At 43.4% G+C, this 18743-nt stretch overlaps 2 protein-coding genes across 2 annotated transcripts in view; one reads left to right on the top strand and one right to left on the bottom strand.

Annotated features, from left to right (window-relative positions):
• LOC147336683 (NACHT, LRR and PYD domains-containing protein 12-like) overlaps nucleotides 1-18743 on the top strand; it is a 206880-nt gene that overhangs the window by 94130 nt on the left and 94007 nt on the right. Inside the window, exon 9 of the mRNA XM_086285538.1 lies at nucleotides 18121-18297. Coding sequence (XP_086141664.1) covers nucleotides 18121-18297 — 177 coding nt within the window. The remainder of the gene's footprint in view (nucleotides 1-18120; nucleotides 18298-18743) is intronic.
• Nucleotides 1081-3941, bottom strand: LOC147336688 (uncharacterized). Its single transcript, XM_086285578.1, has one exon. It carries the CDS (start codon nucleotides 3085-3087, stop codon nucleotides 1462-1464), a length of 1626 nt encoding a protein of 541 aa, XP_086141704.1. The 5' UTR covers nucleotides 3088-3941; the 3' UTR covers nucleotides 1081-1461.

Genomic DNA, 18743 nt, shown 5'->3' with positions numbered 1-18743 from the left:
TTCTTGATCATGTCCCTTAAAGGGGCCGTTTTACCCGCATAGTTCGGAATGAACTGCCTGCTGTAACCTGTCAAGCCAAGAAAGGAAAGCAACTCCTTCACAGTTCTTGGTTTTGGATGTGTCAGAATTTGGTCTCTGTGTGTGTTCATTAACCCCACTGATCTGTGTGCGATCACCCGGCCCAGGAATGTTACCTCTGGCCGGACCAACTGCAGTTTTTCTTTGCTCACTTTGAAGCCACACTCCGCCAATCTGTTCAACACCACGAGCGATGCTGCCGTACAGGCCGCTGCTGACGGGGCTGCAATAAGAAGATCATCAACATACTCTATTAATGTACAGCCCCCTGGCAGTTGACATGGGGACAATGTCTCTTTCAACACCTGATTAAAAATTCCTGGTGAGAGTGCAAAGCCTTGTGGTAGGCGTGTGTACCTAAATTTGCGGCCTCTGTATGTGAATGAGAAAATGTCTCTGAGTGACTCGTGCAGTGGGAGACAAAAAATGCATTCGCTAGGTCAATACATGTGAACCACTTTTGGTCTTCAGTTTTGTGCTTCTATTATGGTCTGTTAAATGGTATGTCAGACTTCAGCTGGAACAGGACAGGCGAACAGTTAGCTAGACCTACATCTGTGGGCCCTGCAGACCACAAAGTACCAGGCAATTTTGAGAGCTCAGCTACTGCATCAGGATGATCCATTCTTTCCCTGCCATGTATTCTGGAGATTTCTTTATGTTCTAAGATCACTGCATCGTTGGACAAACAAGTTATGCGATATATTTTACATTTTGGTGCATACCAGACATTTGGAATTTGGGTGCTTTGCCAGCATGCGTTGTCCAGCGCCCGCTTGACCATTGGTCCCAGATCTCTTGGCCCATGACCCTCGTGGACCGCCAATGTAATGTGAGGGGCTGAATCCTCTCCCACATTGTACCAAGGCAGTTGTTCATCAGTAAATTTCACAGCCGCGGCCACACCTTCTGGTCCAACATAAATGTTATGTGTTTGCACATTCCACGTCTGTCCCTCAAGATCAGACTGGAACTGTTCCCGATAGATATCATTATCTTCCCTATCATAAAAGAGTGTAACGTGGAAAGGATCTCGCGGGGGGGAATAGACGGCCAGGCTCATTACCCAGGGTTTCCACAGCTGATAATGTCTCAAAATGCCTTCTTCCACTAGCCTCCCCCAGTAGATTTCGACAGTGGGTTGTTCAGAGTTCTGGACTAGATATTGAGTCTTTGAAGGTGATCCCAGTTTCACAAGCAGGTCCCTGCCCATGAGATTTTCCAGGCACCTGTCAGGACACCACATATTGGTGCTTCAAAGTCTGTTTTCCCAGCTGTGTCAATGCTGGATCATCATCATTGACAGCATAGGTTCTGCCGTCCCCACGCTGTTCAGTTTCTCCGGGCTCCATCAGTATTGCTCCCCCTCCCAGCCCCAGTCGGCTACTGGGTACTGGGGGCTGGTGCTGCATTCGGGTTTGGAGCTTGATGTGCTCCCCTGTAAGCAACTCTTTGTCTTGGGCCTCCTCGTGCCTGGGGTTGATAGCCTCGCCTCTGATAATTTCGCTGCGATTCAGGGCATTCTCGGGACCAGTGTCCTTCTGCTCCACAGCTGTAACAGCCAGTCCAAGACACACTGCCAGGATTCCCCGGATTCCGAGCCCTTTGTCCTCCCCTCACGGATCCACCACGCCCTCTCTGCGGTCCACCGGTCCCCCAATTCCCTACGGGTTGACGCTGCCTTGGTGCATTGGCGGGCCAACGGTCATCAGGGTAGAGACCCGGATCCTGATCTGGCCAGTCAGGCACAGGATCGGGCTGAGGCCTTGCCACCATTATTTTCCTTGCGCTCTCTTTATCCTCTTTCTTTCTGTCTCCTGCTTTGTTTTTTGCTTCTGCCAGCTGCAACTTGACCAGCCACGCCTGGGCTTCCTCCAACTCTTTCTTTTGTTTGTTTGCCAAATCCTGTTCCTGCTGAAGTCTGTGGGTCACATGTCTGTCCCACTGCACCGAGTCTGCAACGGCAAAATCTGGGTTCTTTTCCAAGTCAACTGCAACCTGGTTGGGCAGCCCTGCCAGCACTGCCGAACGAAACCACGCTCTACTTTCACCCTCCTTCCCCGGATGTATTCCTGTTCCTAACAACCATTGTTCCTTTGCTTTAGCTAAACACTCTCTGGGTGTGTTTTTAGGATCCCAAATAATTTTTGGAATGGCTCCAAAGTTAGGAGTTGGGTCCTTCTCCCGAACTGCATCTGCTAAGTCACTCTGCACCTCATGATATTTCAGGTCATTTGCATATCTAGTTGTTTGAGCTATCTGCTCTACATCTGCTAACCCACCACCCAGCATACAACGTCCGGCCAAAGCGCGAAAGTCGCCCAGCGCTAATTCTTCTCCTTCCCAATGTTCTCCCTTGGTTATTGGTGGAAGTTGTTTAACCAATGCTTCCAAATCTCTCACCTTATAGGCGCGATAAACTGGTTCGTTCTTTGGACCTGCTATTAGAGGCAGACTTAAACCAGGGTCAGGAGCTCCTTGTTCAAAACTCACTTTTCTACTCTTCCTCGACTTTCCTTTTCCCTTTGAGCTCCTAAATATGGGCTGTCTCTGTGCTTGGTCTCTCTTCACACTTCTTTTCCTCAAAATTAGGCTTGTACTTGGTTGGGGCTCAGGTCCTCCATCTTCGTCCTCCTCATCGTCTTCTTCTTCTGATGACGTCGCACGGTCTTCATTCTCCTCTTCTGGCCCTCCCTGCATTACTCTCTGCTTTATAACCTCCAATGCCGTTAATGCCTCTATGGACGCACGTAGGGCCTCATGCATTTGTCCGTACACTTCTCCTTCAGTTTTTAACACCAAGCTCAGCGGTATTTTAACACCCAGCCCTTTCTGTTGGGATGTAATAAGTTTACTTACCTCAACCTCCATCGCTTGGCACTCTTTCTCTGCTGATTTTAATACTCCAGGGGAAGCCAAACGAATAGCTTTCTTAAGCTGTTCAAGCTGATCCTTCAGAGGTTTGCATCCCCTTTTCCCACTAGGTGTCGCACCCGAGCTGTCAGCCATTCTCTGAAACACAGACTTACCTCTTCCAATGGCGTTGGTCGACTCCACCTTCTTGGTCTAGGTCACCCAGACACGCTTAACTTTCGGTTTCAGTCTTCGTCTCGCTGTTCTCGCAACCACTGGCTCCTCTTCCCCTGCTCGGTGATACACAAAGTTTAACCCAGCACTTTAGACGCTGTCCTCGCGTTCTCAAGCGTTGACACTCAATCAAAATTATTCGCCCTCAAAGTGTTAATATATGACACCAGCAACCCTTATGCGCAACGCGCTCACCTCCGTATACTTACCTCTCCAATAGTTCCTCGGATTAGTGTTTTTTCATTTATTTTAAACCCATTAACGGCGCTGCGCGTCCCTTATATACTTTACAGCAACACACCCTCAAGGGTCCCTCAACTTGTCCCGTACTAATAAGTCTAAAACCAAGAAATCACCTTTATGACATTATGTCAAAGCTTTCTCCATGTTGCACAGCCTGCCACAGGTTTAACAAAAAATCGCTGCCCGAGAAGGCTCCCACATATCAAGGTGGTCGTTTTCACAAACTTCCAGCAGACCCTCAAATAAACAAAAACAACGACCCAGGCAGGCTTCCAGTTCAGCCTCCTCAATTTCTATGCACACTGAAAACTCATGGGGAGATTCTTCTGTCTCCCCGTGTCCTACACAATTCACCTCCAAATGATCCCCTACAATTGAAATTTCAGTGTGGAATGACGCAGAGATTAACATTTCCTTATTTATTCACTATATGTAACCTGAATTTTCTCTCTCTTATCAAATAACAAAGGTTATCTTTACAATTTGTTATTGAACTACTAATTAAGTTGCTTTTTATGGTGTCAGTGATAAACTGCCCCTAAAAAGTCCACTTTATTGCGTGCTCATTGAGTTACTCCTATCAAAACTATTTAACAAATTCAATTTACACATACTCATTAATTTGTCACGCTTATTAGTGGCTCATGGTTGCTTAAAGCCTATGTCTGACTTGACCACAGAGTTAGAGCATCATTCAATCCTCCCAGGATGACCACTCCACTTACTCTGCATCCAGTCAGCTCATGAATTAACAACACTTGCAGACTGTAACCCTTTTATTTTTTGTTTATGCCTTCAAATCCACCTTAAATCTTCTTTACCTAAACGTTGGTTTTAAACACAAACAATTCTTATATTCTATTTTGAAACGCTGTCACCATTCATATATTTACAATGTTATTATTTACTAAGCCAGCATTTTAATTGCAGACATTTATCCACATTTGCAAACAATAGTTATAGAGCTGAATGACACACAAAACCGAAAGCATAGTCCTCTCATGCGCTCTGCATCAGCTGCCTCATTTGCATGCACACACACTCTTCATCTAAGAATAGCAGCAGGCAGTCAGTGCATTGCTGACTCGACCCACAGAGATCTTTTTTAATACAGAGACGTCTTATATTTACAACTGCACAGATTTTAAACCTTTTAACACCTATCGAATTTCGACAAATTTAACATAACAGTTTAACTGATAAACTCCCTGAGTTTTTTACGATCAATTAACCAGTATCTGTCCAACAGTTTCTGGCCTCATCTCTAAACTCCCTAACTCAATTTAAAAGTGTCCAACACCCAAGGTCCAACCTTTGCTGCCCAAAAAAGCGCAGATACCGTTCCAAACGGTAAGGAGACTCTATCTCCTAGCTTAATTCCGGGATGCCCTGTACCCCACAGCTAAACCACACTGAACTAACCCTCTTCGCCGAGAGGTCAATGTCGCGCGTCCACGACAAGGAGGGAGCGTAACCTCCGGGCTCTGCGCTTCCTACCAGTCCAACTGGCGTTCTTGAGTAATTTATAATACTTTGGAACAACAGTAAAACACCCAACCAAGTGTAAGACTGAAGCAGGTCCAACCTTATAACCAAAAAATAACCAAATTCCCTAACCTACTAAACGGTCCAACCGCATTCAATCATTACCAGCAGTCCAACTGCTTTAAATCCTCAGATTCTTATCAAAATCAAAACAGACATGCACCAGTAACTTCAGTGAGTAGACTTAAATTTTATCATATCCAATTTGGCACACTTTGGAAATAATTCAACAGGTAGTGCCTTACCTTTTGGATAAGCCGGCTTATGCCCACTCACTTAGACCACTGGAATTCATGTCTGCCCGTCAGACCACCCAAGACCCCGGATTTCTCCGTCCAAACCTCCAACTCTCCCTCCTCAATAACCGGACGAAGCCCCCAAATGTTAGGATTCAATATTGAGGAAGGGTACAAGAGGTGATCGAAGAATAACCACACCGATCCGGCCGGGTGAAGTCAAACGAAGATTTTAATGAATACACGCGTGGGAAGACAACTCTGTACGCAGACAGGAAGTAGTCTTCGACTTAATCAAAGCATGAACAGATATTTTATAGCATCAGGGTTTATTTACTGACGCCCCTTCATACGTCACAGATACATTTTATACATAGATCAGATCAACATCATCATGACTTTTCACCTAGAAAATCATCTTCTATTTTCATGGCTAGCCCTTCCTGTCTACCTTTCAGTTCTTGTCTTGTTCCTCTTTCTTGCCGAGACACCAAGAAACGGTTCCTCTTTTACCAAGACAATTTTGCAGTTACAGCCAAACATAACTAACCTCTCCTCTAAATAAATCTAATTTAAAGTGTGTGTGTGTGTGTGTGTGTGTTGACCTCACATGCTCTTTGTGTCATCTCTTCACCTACTGTCTGTGTCTCGTCCTCAAATGCTCTTTCTCAATTCACCTGTTGCACTTCTGACCTTTTACCAGACCAGAAGCTCACTGAGACTATGTGTATGTCTTCTACTAAATAAATGTTTTAATCAAGAACCTCTACTAAAACCTTAATATAAAATGATCTGATATATAAGTGTTTTGTAAGCATGTATTGCAATTCCTTCTCTGGCTCCAAGTCACTTGCACAATAGATTGTCCGAACATCGCGCCGAACAAAGCTTCCGACCCCCAATTAATTGACCGAGCTCCAACTCTTTAATAAGCACAGATATGCATTGTGTATAAAATAGTCATAACTGCTTAAGGCCTTCTTAAAGCTATCTGTTACATTGTTAAAGCCTCGTCTTAGCCTGCGGCTCAAAATAACTTCCTGCTTCTTTCTGCATACAACTTCCTGTCAGCCTGCAACTCAGTCTTTCTGAAAGAGACACTGTTTAAACCTTGGAATGCAATATCCATGCTGCAGATTATATTATTAATGCAATGACAATTATTTGACAATAGCAGTAAAATAATTTCCCTCCTCGACACTCCAAACAGAAGTGACAGACTTGAGCAGGGTTCATTTAAAGGCTGACAGAAGTGGAGTGGTGACGGGGAGATGTTTGACAGGACAGTGTTTCAGCCTCCACAGGTTCATGTTGTGCTCCATCAGTCAGTGAAGATGAAGTCAGTGCTGATGAGGCTGTAGAGTGTGTGAGGGATGTGAATGAGGATGATGAAGATCTGATGATAGCAGATAAAAACAGGCTGCAGAGACTTTGAGCCATACAGGGCACACAGTGTGTGTACAGAACAGCTGAAACCATTATGGAGGCCTCACTGGGATACGGAAGCATCACAGTACAGCTTCAGTGAAGCTTTAAAGTCTCTGATATGAGATGAGAAATGAAGCAGCCAGAGCTTTTTCATGAGTGGAAATCCACTGTGACTGTGAGCTGCTGCTACAGCCTCCAGATTAGCCAGCAGCTCATCCTGCTCAACATTTTCTCACCAACTTTAATGGAAGTGTGATGTTTTCAGCTGGAGTGATGGTCAGGGTGGCCTCCCTCTCCTCTTCTTCTCCTCTTCCTCTTTCATTTGTAAAGCCACTTGTTACGTCTGGTTCAGTTTGGGTAAGAAGGAAAAACAGCCGAGTCCGTGTAGGTGACAAACATAGTGATTTTATTACACACTTCTAAGACTGAAGCATGGGAAGACAAGCGTACAGCCACAGATCTCCAAAGAGTGGACAGCTCCCCATCCTTATATAACCCATGATGACGTCACACAGTCAGACCTTACTGGAAATGATAACCGTTTGGGCCTGTTCAGAGAGTTTACCTAATATGGACATCAACTGTTAGTTGTTAGAGAAAAACAAGTGTGTATTACATTCGTGCCTTTTGTGAAAGTATATCTATCAGAAAACTGTCCTCAGACGACCCTCCTATTATTACTAAGTGTGTAGGTGAACGTGCGTGTGTGTTACATAAGTGCGTGCATGTAGTTACAGGCCGGCGTACGTGCAGAACTGAACATAGAACTAAGGCAGGGTCCAGCAGGACCCACAAGCTTCTGAGTGGTTACAGAACTGTGAAACAGCTTTAAGCAAATAACATGAATAGTACAGAACAACAATAGACTGATTAAAGTACTGATAATCTGTGTAGATTAATGTTAACATAGATGTGGTTCAAAGATTATTCTGTCAACTGGTTCAACAATGGTAAAGGATTAATGATTGATACTTCTGATTATAACTGTGATCATAAGAATACAAAATAAAATATCTCCTGGTCACATTCCTCCTCTTTGGGCTGGCTTGCCAGCCCAACTCACACCAGGATTTGTTTCCAAACCAAACAAACACGTTATGACACTTATCAACCCCAACACCTCCGTTGTTTTCCAATTTTCCCACAACCCAGCTGTTCTTTTAGCTTCAGACACGAGTTTCAGCCTGTCACGCTTCAGGCCCCTTTACCACCTCCTCTTGGAGTGAAGAAACGCCCTCGGATTCTTCTTTCTTCGGCTTCCGGGGTTAGACCACCCTTCAGTCGTTACACAGATCTGGGGATTATTCTGCCCCACTTTCAAACAAAGATCTGTGTGTTTGTTGTCCGTTGTCACCGCCGTGTCCCCCTTTTTGCCAAAAGCCTCTCGAACCTCGTTGGTCTCTGGTGTTCCTAGTTTTCGTCAACCCCTTCCTGGTTATCGCTGTGGTTATGGGATCCATCTTCTCAAGGAGCCCCAAGGCCATGACACTTGACCCCAGTTGCTGTGAAGGGTCCCCATATCTCCGTGTCCCCGTCTGGTGTCTGTTCCCTTCTCTGCAAGAGACAGAAAGCCAACACCTCTCCTGCGCTGGCTCTCCTAACCAAATGATGTTGACTTTGTTTATTCCAATCCTATGCCATGCTTATGTGTGTAAGCGTGCATGCACTTAACCCTCTGCACGTGAAGTCAATAGCTCCAATATATCAATCCGATCCGTTGTCGGATGAAGCTTTTGACCTTCACAGACTAAGTGCCAGCTCCTTATAAGCACATTTGCAATGTGTGTATAAAAATGAACAACAGAACTCAAACAAATTGGGCATTCTTAATTCTAACTTGAGTGTAGTACTCAGTTTCTGATCATCTAATTATGCTTCTCACACGTTCCCTAAATTGTCTAGAAACCTTTAATTTTGCCATACCTAAATTATTAAAACACAAACCAAATCATAGACCCCCTATATAGCTTTTGCCTTTATGAGCACACTTCAATAATGAGCAACAACCTGCAATCTGTACCAAAAATCTTCATGGTCACACCTGCAATTAAAGATCAAATGCACTTTATACCTGTTTTAGTTCTTCCTTATATAGAACCTCCTCAGTTTCAGGTTAGTTGCGATTAGTCTCAATTAATCGTTCTAGTTGTATTTTGCAATTCAGCTAAAAAGCAAACCTGTTAAAGCAAACAGCTTATTTACAACCATCTGCAAATCATAAGAGTAATAAAAAGATTCAGCACAACAGACAAGTATCATGTTCAGGATTTCTCTGATCATTAAATCACTATTATTGCCACAATTTGTTTTATTCACCCTTTGGGCAATGTTACTCCAAGAGAGAGAGCCCCTAATGGCCAGTTAGTGGGCTCTAGGTTAAACTGTCCCCAAATTTGTTATTTGTTATTATTACTTGTTTTCATGTCACTTGTCTGTTTTCTACTGCACCCTTCTCACCAAAGCAAAGCAAACATTAGCAGCACATTGACCGTAGTCAGCCATCCACATCCCATAGGTGCTATAAAAACATTTCCTGTAAAAGAATCACAGTTTTCAAGGCAGGGTGTGTCTCCCCCAACACTCTCACCAGAATACAGTGTAATAGCATCATCAACTCCTAACCCATAAACACCGTTTCTTCACACATCCGCCCAGAAATCCTGTAATAGAAAAACATTAAAAACTGTAACCCTGTAGGGAAGAAAATGTAAATGGTAACGCTGCGCAGTTACCTCTGTAAACAACACAAGACACAAAAATGGCATTTACAGGTTCACTCATCCTCGAATATTTTGTCATCCTTCTACTCCTGTAAAAAGAAACACACATAAATTCATCCACCCTTTTATCCTATCTAGGTGGAGGTGGTTAACCTTGAGTCATGGTCAAGTCTCGTCATCTTTTACCAGTCAGTCCGTTTGTTTCTATTTCCAGTCTTTCATCCATTCATCCATTCATCCATTTCTTTCTTTCTTTGCTGATAGTGAAACCTGTCGTCGCATTTAGTTTCCACACTCAGCAAAATGACGTCATCTCAAAAAGAAAACAAGAACTTGAAATTGGATTACCTCGCTGAATCCTTTTTTAGACAGGGACTCTCATTTCTAATTGTCCCCACAAGTGTTTCCTCCAGAACCCATTTCAATGCGGAGAAACTCACTTACAACAATTTTCTCGCCGACGTGTAATGCTTGTAATTTCCGATGTGCAGATCTGCTTAAAGAAAAGATTCACAAACAAAAATCAGTGCACTGTTCAAAATATAAAACAAAATAAAATGAAAGATAACAAAAACAAAAATACCAACGCCCGGGTCTTAGGACTTGTCACTGAATATTCCTCCCATCAATAAAAATACCAACCTAAACCTACACAGAGTCAAATCAACACCACCTCAACCTTTTCATATTCCTAAACCTATATGTTTTGCGTTCGTGAAACAAAATAGACCCGTTTCCATATTAAGTATTTGAGCTCTTGAAATGTTTTAATTCTCTTAATTCTGCCAGTTTATTTCAACACTTATTCAATGACTTTTATTCAACTGCTACTTGGTCACTCGAATTTTAGCTGTTCAAATTGCCTAGAGTTCAACAAAGTCTAGATCCCCGTTATCATGAAACTTGAACGGGTGTACGATGATTTACTTACAGTAATTTAGAATCATCACTCAACCTAGCTCTACTACTGGCACTGCGTGACTTTTCTCACACTGGAAACCAGAATTTAGTACAGCACTTTAATACCTCAGGCAATCGTGTTCAAGGGCTGCCCCCCCTTTCTCTTCTTCTTTGTCCGTGTGTTCCTCCTTTTATTAAGTCTCCATCACAATGATGTGGCGCTCTGAAATAAGACTCACACTGTTAATTCATCGTTTTCACTCTGCACCACTGCTCAGGCTGTTTTCTTTTCTTTTTAGTGTACAGTAAACAATTGAGTCGAGGCCTTAAGCCCCAGATATCTCGCACAGGCATCGTTTTCATAACCAAACCGCTCCGGACTCTGCTCCCCAGACCACACAAATGCCCTCTGGGCTTATTATTGTAACAGATTCTATATTTGAATTTGTTGTGTGCAGCATTGAGCCTTTGTCAGTAAAGCATTCTTCATTGCAGCAGCTGGAGCATTGTGTGTCACTTCTTAGTGAATTAAATCAACATTTTGATTTTGGTGCATGGGTATGTATCAGTTTTCACTCCCTCAACGAGTGCATAAGTGTTCATGTGTGTGTTTCTCTTCATTCTAAGTCGGAGCATGCAGAAGTGTGTGTTTGTGGGTTGGTGTATGTTTGTGTTCATCACCTTCCTGTTCTGTAGTTTAGGTAAACCAGCGGCCTGAAGCATGCCCTGGGGTCCTCCCCTCCTCTTTGGGTCTGTTTTCATCCGTTGTTGCAGCTGCCTGCATCTTCTCCTTGTAACTTGACCCTTTTGCTTCTGTAACTCTTTCAGGGTTTGCTCCTGCTGTTGGAGCTTTGCGTCAGGTCTGACGACCTCCTGCTCCAGCAAGCTTCCGCCTGATTTCAAGTCCTGTACGTGAAACTCCAAGTCTGACTGATGAGTTCAATTAGCAGCCAGCTCCTCCGGAGCCATGCTCAATTTCTGCTCTGATGCCTTGAGCTCTTACTGAGGGCAAAAACCTCAGAGTCTTTTCCTTCCACGTCAGATTGGAGTCTGTTTATGTTGTCCTTACTTTGCTCCACGGCCTTCTGCAGCTCTGCTGTTCGGCTCTTTTCAGAGGTCAGCATTCTTTTGCTCACCCTCCCTTTTCCTCCGGGCTTAATGCGCATCTCGTCACAGCTCTGTCAGCTGACGCAGTTCTGGGAATTTCCCCCGTATAGTGAAACGGGCTTTAGGTTTAGTGCTCTCCGTCTCTGCTGCATGAGATCGCTTTTTTGCAGCACTGTTGACATCCTCAAGTTGTTGTTGTGAGTCCAGCTGCTGTGGCCTTCAGGGGTCAAAGGGTCAAAGATGGTCGCGGAGAGGGCAACGATGATAGCGGGGAGGGTAGGAGTCCAGGGGCCCGTTCTTCGTACGTCGCTCACTACATCCAAGATCAAATGACACATCCGAGACCAAACCATCGCGCTAACCGTGAGCTCGCTAATCCGGTTCCCCGAACACACCTGCTGTTGACGATTAGTACAGCTGGACGCAGTAATGTGACATCACTGGGTGTCGTAAAAGGGGCTACGCATCGATAGTGGAAACATTGATCGGCAACCCTCTGATTGGTCGGCGAAAATGTCGACGGAGCGCGCTCGGCTCGGTATTTTTCGGCAGCAGAGCAAGAACTCTTGAGTGAGGGATTTCAGGAGTTTCAGAGTTTAATCAGAACGCAAGGGAACACTGCAAAGGCTGCAAAAGCAAGGAGAGAGGGCTGGCAGAAAGTTGCTGACAAATTAAACTCGTAAGTAATTTAATAATAACAATAATAATGGAGTGGATTTATATAGCACTTTTCAAGGCACCCAAAGCGCTTTACAATGCCACTATTCAGTCACTCTCACATTCACACACTGGTGGAGGCAGCTACGGTTGTAGCCACAGCTGCCCTGGGGCAGACTGACAGAAGCCAGGCTGCCATATCGCGCCATCGGCCCCTCTGGCCAACACCAGTAGGCGGTAGGGTAGATTTATCATATCACACCATATTATCCAATATTATATTACATTATATTATATTATAATATGTTATATTATATCCCCTTTCACATTAGAGCCACAACAGGACCCACTAGAACATGGGAACAGGTAAAAGTGAAATATAAGAATATTCTACAGAATGGTAATATTTATCACTTATATTGCTTTTCGTCTCTTGGAAAGAGACCCTGAAATAATCTGTTTGTTCATAACAGCAACCAAGAAAAGGGCAGAGCAAAAAAAAAAGACAGGTGGTGGTCCTGCACCCCCTCGTCAACAAGTTGGTTAAGTAAATAATACCCTCATGGGAAAATCGATATCTCTCTATGAGCACACTGTCGCGCTGAGCTAAAGGATCCTGTCTGTCCCGCAATATACGCTGGATTCTGAAAACTCTCCTTATCAATCTTGCACCTTCCGCAATGGGTGGCTCGCGTATACGGACAGGACATGGCTGCGACAGGCTTCCCAAATCCACCTTCGCTTTTATAGCCGTGGTCTCTCATCTTGATTACACAAAGTAATTTGCAATTGCTACTCTGAAATATGAATTACATCTGTAATAATCACATACATGTGATAGAATGTTAATAGTACATTTCCCTTTTTTAGGAAATGACCTGTATGTATCTGTGTGAAATCAATAAAAGGATCAAGTGCTGCATTATCTTTAGTTACATTGATGTTATTTATTTATGGTGAAACAGTGGTGGAATATCGCTGTTGCTTTCGTATAAATGAAGCGGACATACCTGCGTGGCCGCGATCTAATCCTGTTTACATAAAGTAAACCTGCTCCCGAGCAGGTTTACGCTTACGGCTCTGTTGCTATGACAGCAAGTCCCGGATGAGCTTCGGGGAACCGAACGATCCAAGATCAGGCGAAATCGTCAACAATCAAATCCAGCTAACTTACTTAGCGAGGTACGAAGAACGGGCCCCTGGTCAGCTTCGGCTTTCAGAAAAAACAAAAACAAAACAAAACAGGCGAACAGGAAAATGATGTTGTGCTGACTGTGTTGTGTTGGCTGTGTTATCCAGAGAGGGGAGAAACAACGGGGTCTCCTCTCCCCCCTTTTTTGTTTTTTCTCACCATATAATCAACTCATAACCCCCCAAGTTGACAGGACAACACAGATACGTGTTAAAATTCTTAAGATCCTGTTTAGAAACCTAAAAAGGAATTTTCTACCATTCAGTAGTCATTTGTCTTAAACAATCAACAAAAACATGTCCCAATTTAACCACTAAATTTGTCGTATCCTCACTTAATCATCAGACCAGTGTCTTTGTCTTTTGACGTTAAGTTGTTGTCTTGCAACCCAGAGAGTTTATTTGTCAGTAGTGGATAAACTATATCATTTAAAAACAGGTGTATGTTAAGTGTCGCTACTTTAACCTTGCATGTACGTGCACATGTATGTAAGCTGTTTCTTCATTGCATGTATGGGTGCGTCTGTATATAGAATAAAATAGAATAGAATTCAACTTTATTGTCATTGCACATGCACAGGTACAGGGCAACGAAATGCAGTGTATGGGTTAATTTAACTTTTTCTCAAATGAGGCATTTCTCTAACACGCACATGTGTCTGTTCCTCACACTTCTCATACCTTTCTCTGGTTGTGTGTGGTTTTATTTGTTTCAGTCATTTACCAGGAACATCTTTTCCTTTTTTCCATGTCTTCCGCCAGAGGTTAACACTGGTGAGATTCAGGGACACAGCACCCAGAGCAGTTCAGCGAGAAAAACTTGCCTAAAACTTGGCTTCCCTCTTTTTGTCTGGTGTCTGGTGTCCTGCCGTGAATTTTTGAGCCAAAGCTTGGCCTGTTTTCTGCTGCCGTACTCAGGTTTCCAGGTTAAGAAAAAACCACCTGTATGAATACACTAAACATACACTTAGTATTTGTATAAGCATAACTGCCTATATTATTGAACTGAACCAAGCATCAGTTGAAGACCTTATCAATCCTGCTTCATTTCCCGTATTTATCACTCACTCCTAGTCTTGAGGAGGGTAGATTTAACTCTTTACTAACTTTAAACCCCACAAGTAAAAATTTCATATGTTCTTGACTGCAAACACAAAAACTGCTTGATGTTATTACTAATCATTTTCCTCCACAACACTCCAAATCATGTTCTCTCTTGTGTCCAGCAGGGGAATATGGTGACCTCTACTCTCACTGCTTCCCCAGTCAGAGACAATATCTCACTCACACTTCCACACTTTATTGTTTTCCCTTTTCCTTGACTATTATTATTTCACAGAAAATCAACTGACCTACTTCTCCTTCCTCTTCTGTCATGCAGAAAGTCACACACACACAGCACTCGGCCCCCACCTTGTCTTTCTCTCACAGACACACCTACACACACACACACTCTAATCGTCCTTTCACAACAAAACTTCACAAACGTCTACTGCAACAGTTTTAAGCACGCAAAGCCAGCGAAAATTCACTCTCACATTCACGTCCCTAACAATCACAAAGTTTTCACATACAAAACTAATCCAGACAATCTACCATGCACCGTTTTCCCTCCTCATACGAGAGACTCAACCAACTTTTAAAAGACTTTATATACACATCATCAAATAAAGCACAGATCTCTGCCTTTTCCAGGTAGAGAAGGAAATATGACCCAACTAAAAATCTCCCAGCAATCACACAAAGTTCTCAAATTTTGTCAAGATATTTATCCCCGCACTCCTACCTTACGGGAGTTTTACACAAGGGATCATTACTCATGGAATTCTATTAAACCATAGTCACATTAGGAAATCACAAACACAAGACTACAAGGTTTAGTTTATTTAATATACTGAAATATTTTAACCATACTTCTGTGACCCCCTTTCACCTAACGAAGAGAAGCTCAGAAGGACAGAAATGGAGAAATAGGGAGATGAAACCAAGGGCCGCAGCTGTACACACACACACACACTCCGCTCGTACTCGCGCGCGTGTGCCCGCTACCGCGCAGCACCACACAACCCCTCCTTTCTCCTAAGGAGAAATACACACACACACTCTCCTCTTCTCTAACAGCGAGAGAAGAGAAAGGCGTTTTCGTTTTGTCACACTCTGGATCCACACAGAAGAAATTCAACAACACAAGACAGTTTCTACAATTTACACTCTTAAATTCACACACACACGGGTAATTTATATTCTATATACACACGGGCCCGCATAGACGTCATATGCCAGAAGAGGTTACACCTAACTTTTTGACTAATTTAAAAGCACCTATAGCCCAGGCCTAGCCTTGCTGATCAATTAACGTCTCAAGTACGCCACCTTGAAAACGGTCAGATTACTAAATTCTAATTACTTTAAAACTACTTCCCCGCCAGGAAAGCACGGAGCTCCACCAGCCACGTGACACATCACAGATCACGCTTTTGGCTTTACTTAAAGCTCAGTGTGCCCAACGTTAGATAGGATGCAGCCAGGTCTAACCTTCTCAATCAATCTGGCGCAGTAAAGAAAGCGATCTCCGTCGATCACTTCCGATTCTTCGGGGTGCTCGACCTCCCCCGGCAATCCAACCGAGCAAAAAGCCTAGCCACGCGTCCGCGATTAGGTGTCGCCGCCACGGCGCTGAGCGGCTGCGCCCTTAGGGGACCCGGTCCCCAGTCCTAAACAGATTTACTCAATATATTATAAGCGTCACTGTGAGGTCGCTGCCTCCAGTTTAATTATCTGACGCCCAAGACCCAGTCTCTGCTAATCGATTAAACCAAATCCCCTACACTACCCAGGTGACTGCTGGCATCCAGCCACCCACATCGGTTTCCACACACCTTAAACCGTATTAGTTTAACCTCATATAACCTCTTAAACCTCTTAAAATTCGCTCCCACAATGAACAGCAATAAATTTTATCAATCAAATGTTCCCCAAACTTTAAACGCAAATTACCCAAAAAAATCACTATGGACAAACACCAGAAACCCAGACCGAGTGAATATTATTTAATTAAATTTAGTCTTAACTTCCAATATAGCGCCTTCGGATAAAAATCAACAGGTGGCACTCACCTTTCTTATGTCGCCTGGCGTCACTCAGATAGGCTGCTGGCCTTCGCCCCTGTTTGTCACCCACACGATAGCTGCAAGCTCCCTCCTCCCCCAACCGGAGTTTCGGCACCAAGTTGTTACGTCTGGTTCAGTTTGGGTAAGAAGGAAAAACAGCCGAGTCCGTGTAGGTGACAAACATAGTGATTTTATTACACACTTCTAAGACTGAAGCATGGGAAGACAAGCGTACAGCCACAGATCTCCAAAGAGTGGACAGCTCCCCATCCTTATATAACCCATGATGACGTCACACAGTCAGACCTTACTGGAAATGATAACCGTTTGGGCCTGTTCAGAGAGTTTACCTAATATGGACATCAACTGTTAGTTGTTAGAGAAAAACAAGTGTGTATTACATTCGTGCCTTTTGTGAAAGTATATCTATCAGAAAACTGTCCTCAGACGACCCTCCTATTATTACTAAGTGTGTAGGTGAACGTGCGTGTGTGTTACATAAGTGCGTGCATGTAGTTACAGGCCGGCGTACGTGCAGAACTGAACATAGAACTAAGGCAGGGTCCAGCAGGACCCACAGGCTTCTGAGTGGTTACAGAACTGTGAAACAGCTTTAAGCAAATAACATGAATAGTACAGAACAACAATAGACTGATTAAAGTACTGATAATCTGTGTAGACTAATGTTAACATAGATGTGGTTCAAAGATTATTCTGTCAACTGGTTCAACAATGGTAAAGGATTAATGATTGATACTTCTGATTATAACTGTGATCATAAGAATACAAAATAAAATATCTCCTGGTCACACACTTCTGCTGCTTTCATTCATTTGGAAGTCCTGTAGCTGAGTTTGGGAGAGACTAACAACCTCGGCAGCAGAGGGGAGAAAGGCTGTAACACCACCACTTTACTCTGTTCTACCTGTCACATCATTTTATCAGGAAACAAATATGCTCATGTTTTTACTATGTTTGTCTTGAAGATGTAAGAAGATCACATGGTGCTTTTTATTATTGTGTTGGTTTGTTTCCTGTCTCTTGGATGGAGCCCAGCTGTGCGTGGCCCCTGGGCCTGTGGTCAGAGTGTGTGCTGGATAATCCGGCCCAGGATGAGGCCAAACTGACATGGGATGAAATGTCTGTCACATAATTGAGCTTAGTGTAGGTTAATTTCTGCACAATTGAAAAACAACCAAAACTTTGTTCTGTCTTTTCTATGTTATACTGTAGACTTTCTTTGATACTGTGTCCAAAAGGAGCAGCTTTTACTTTGAAGGGGAGCCGTCTCTGTTTCCTCTTCAGGTTGGATGATGGAAGCAAATTAGTGTGTGATGTTCTTTCAGTGTTGCACTTTGTAGACGCTCCCTGAGCACTGGTCTCACAGCCAGCTGCACATAGAGACCAGTGTTGTTAGTCCAGGTCAGAAGATGACTTGTTGGAATGAAAATGAGCTTGTAGTTTGTCTGCTTTAATAATGTGACTGGAAAAAGGTGTTGGACTTCAAATATGTCCATTTCTTTCACACTTCACCTTTAAAAGTGAAGCCTTGTGGTTCCTGGAAGGAAAAACACGACTTTTTCAAGTCTTTGTCCTGTTTTTATGATAAATGTACGACTTTAATGTGAAACATTCAGAGTTTTTTCTCTTGTTGTGTTTGTTTGAAGCTGCTTCCTGTTGGCTTCAGCTGTTTGGAGTTTCCATTTTCTAAACTTCTACATTCTGAACCTTCTTCAGCTCTGAACAGATGATGAAACACTGAATGATTTCAAGCTCACACTTTGTCTAATAAACTTACATCTTTCATTCTTTATACAGATTGAGGGGCTGTGGTTTGTCAGAGATCAGCTGTGATTATCTGGCAGCAGCGCTGAAGTCCAACCCCTCCCATCTGAGACAGCTGGACCTGAGCTCCAACAACAAGCTGCAGGATTCAGGAGTGAAGCATCTGTGTGGTTTCCTGGAGAGTCCAGGATGTGGACTTGAAACTCTGAGGTCAGTCAGCATGTTTTAGTTGTGCTGAGATGAATATGATGTGAAAGTTGTGCTGACACTAAACTGCAGACATCAGGCTGATATTATACTGATCCACACTGAGGATCTTCATGGTAAAGTCTGTTTTCTTCTTCTCTGGTTTAGTCCATTGACTGCAGCAGAACAATGTTCACCTTCAAAGAAGAAGAAAAATCCTCCACTGGATAATTCACTGTGAAACTCTCCAACTCTTCATTCCACCTTAAAGTCTGTCTGACACTGAAATCCAAAGCAAAATGTGCGTTTGCTTTACAGACAGCAGTCCAACACAAACATACACACATCATCCAAAACACGGTCCAACATCCAAATCTCCTCCACTGCCAGCATGAATGATGGGAAAGAGAAGGAGGAACACTCTGACATTCAGGGTTAGAATGAGTTTCATGAAGCAGACTGTGAAGATC

The sequence above is a fragment of the Aulonocara sp. 'chitande type north' Nkhata Bay genome, linkage group LG3 (assembly GCF_057382095.1).
Source record: "Aulonocara sp. 'chitande type north' Nkhata Bay isolate Kocher_YH1m ecotype deep benthic linkage group LG3, A_spYH_male_GT1.1, whole genome shotgun sequence".
NCBI classification, from domain to species: domain Eukaryota; kingdom Metazoa; phylum Chordata; class Actinopteri; order Cichliformes; family Cichlidae; genus Aulonocara; species Aulonocara sp. 'chitande type north' Nkhata Bay.
Note: the sequence above shows the minus strand (reverse complement) of the source record. Positions and strands in the feature narration are given on the sequence as shown.

What these genes read in the sequence shown, in the direction of transcription:
- LOC147336688 (XM_086285578.1), bottom strand. Translation starts at nt 3,087, where the DNA reads ATGGCTGACAGCTCGGGTGCGACACCTAGTGGGAAAAGGGGATGCAAA.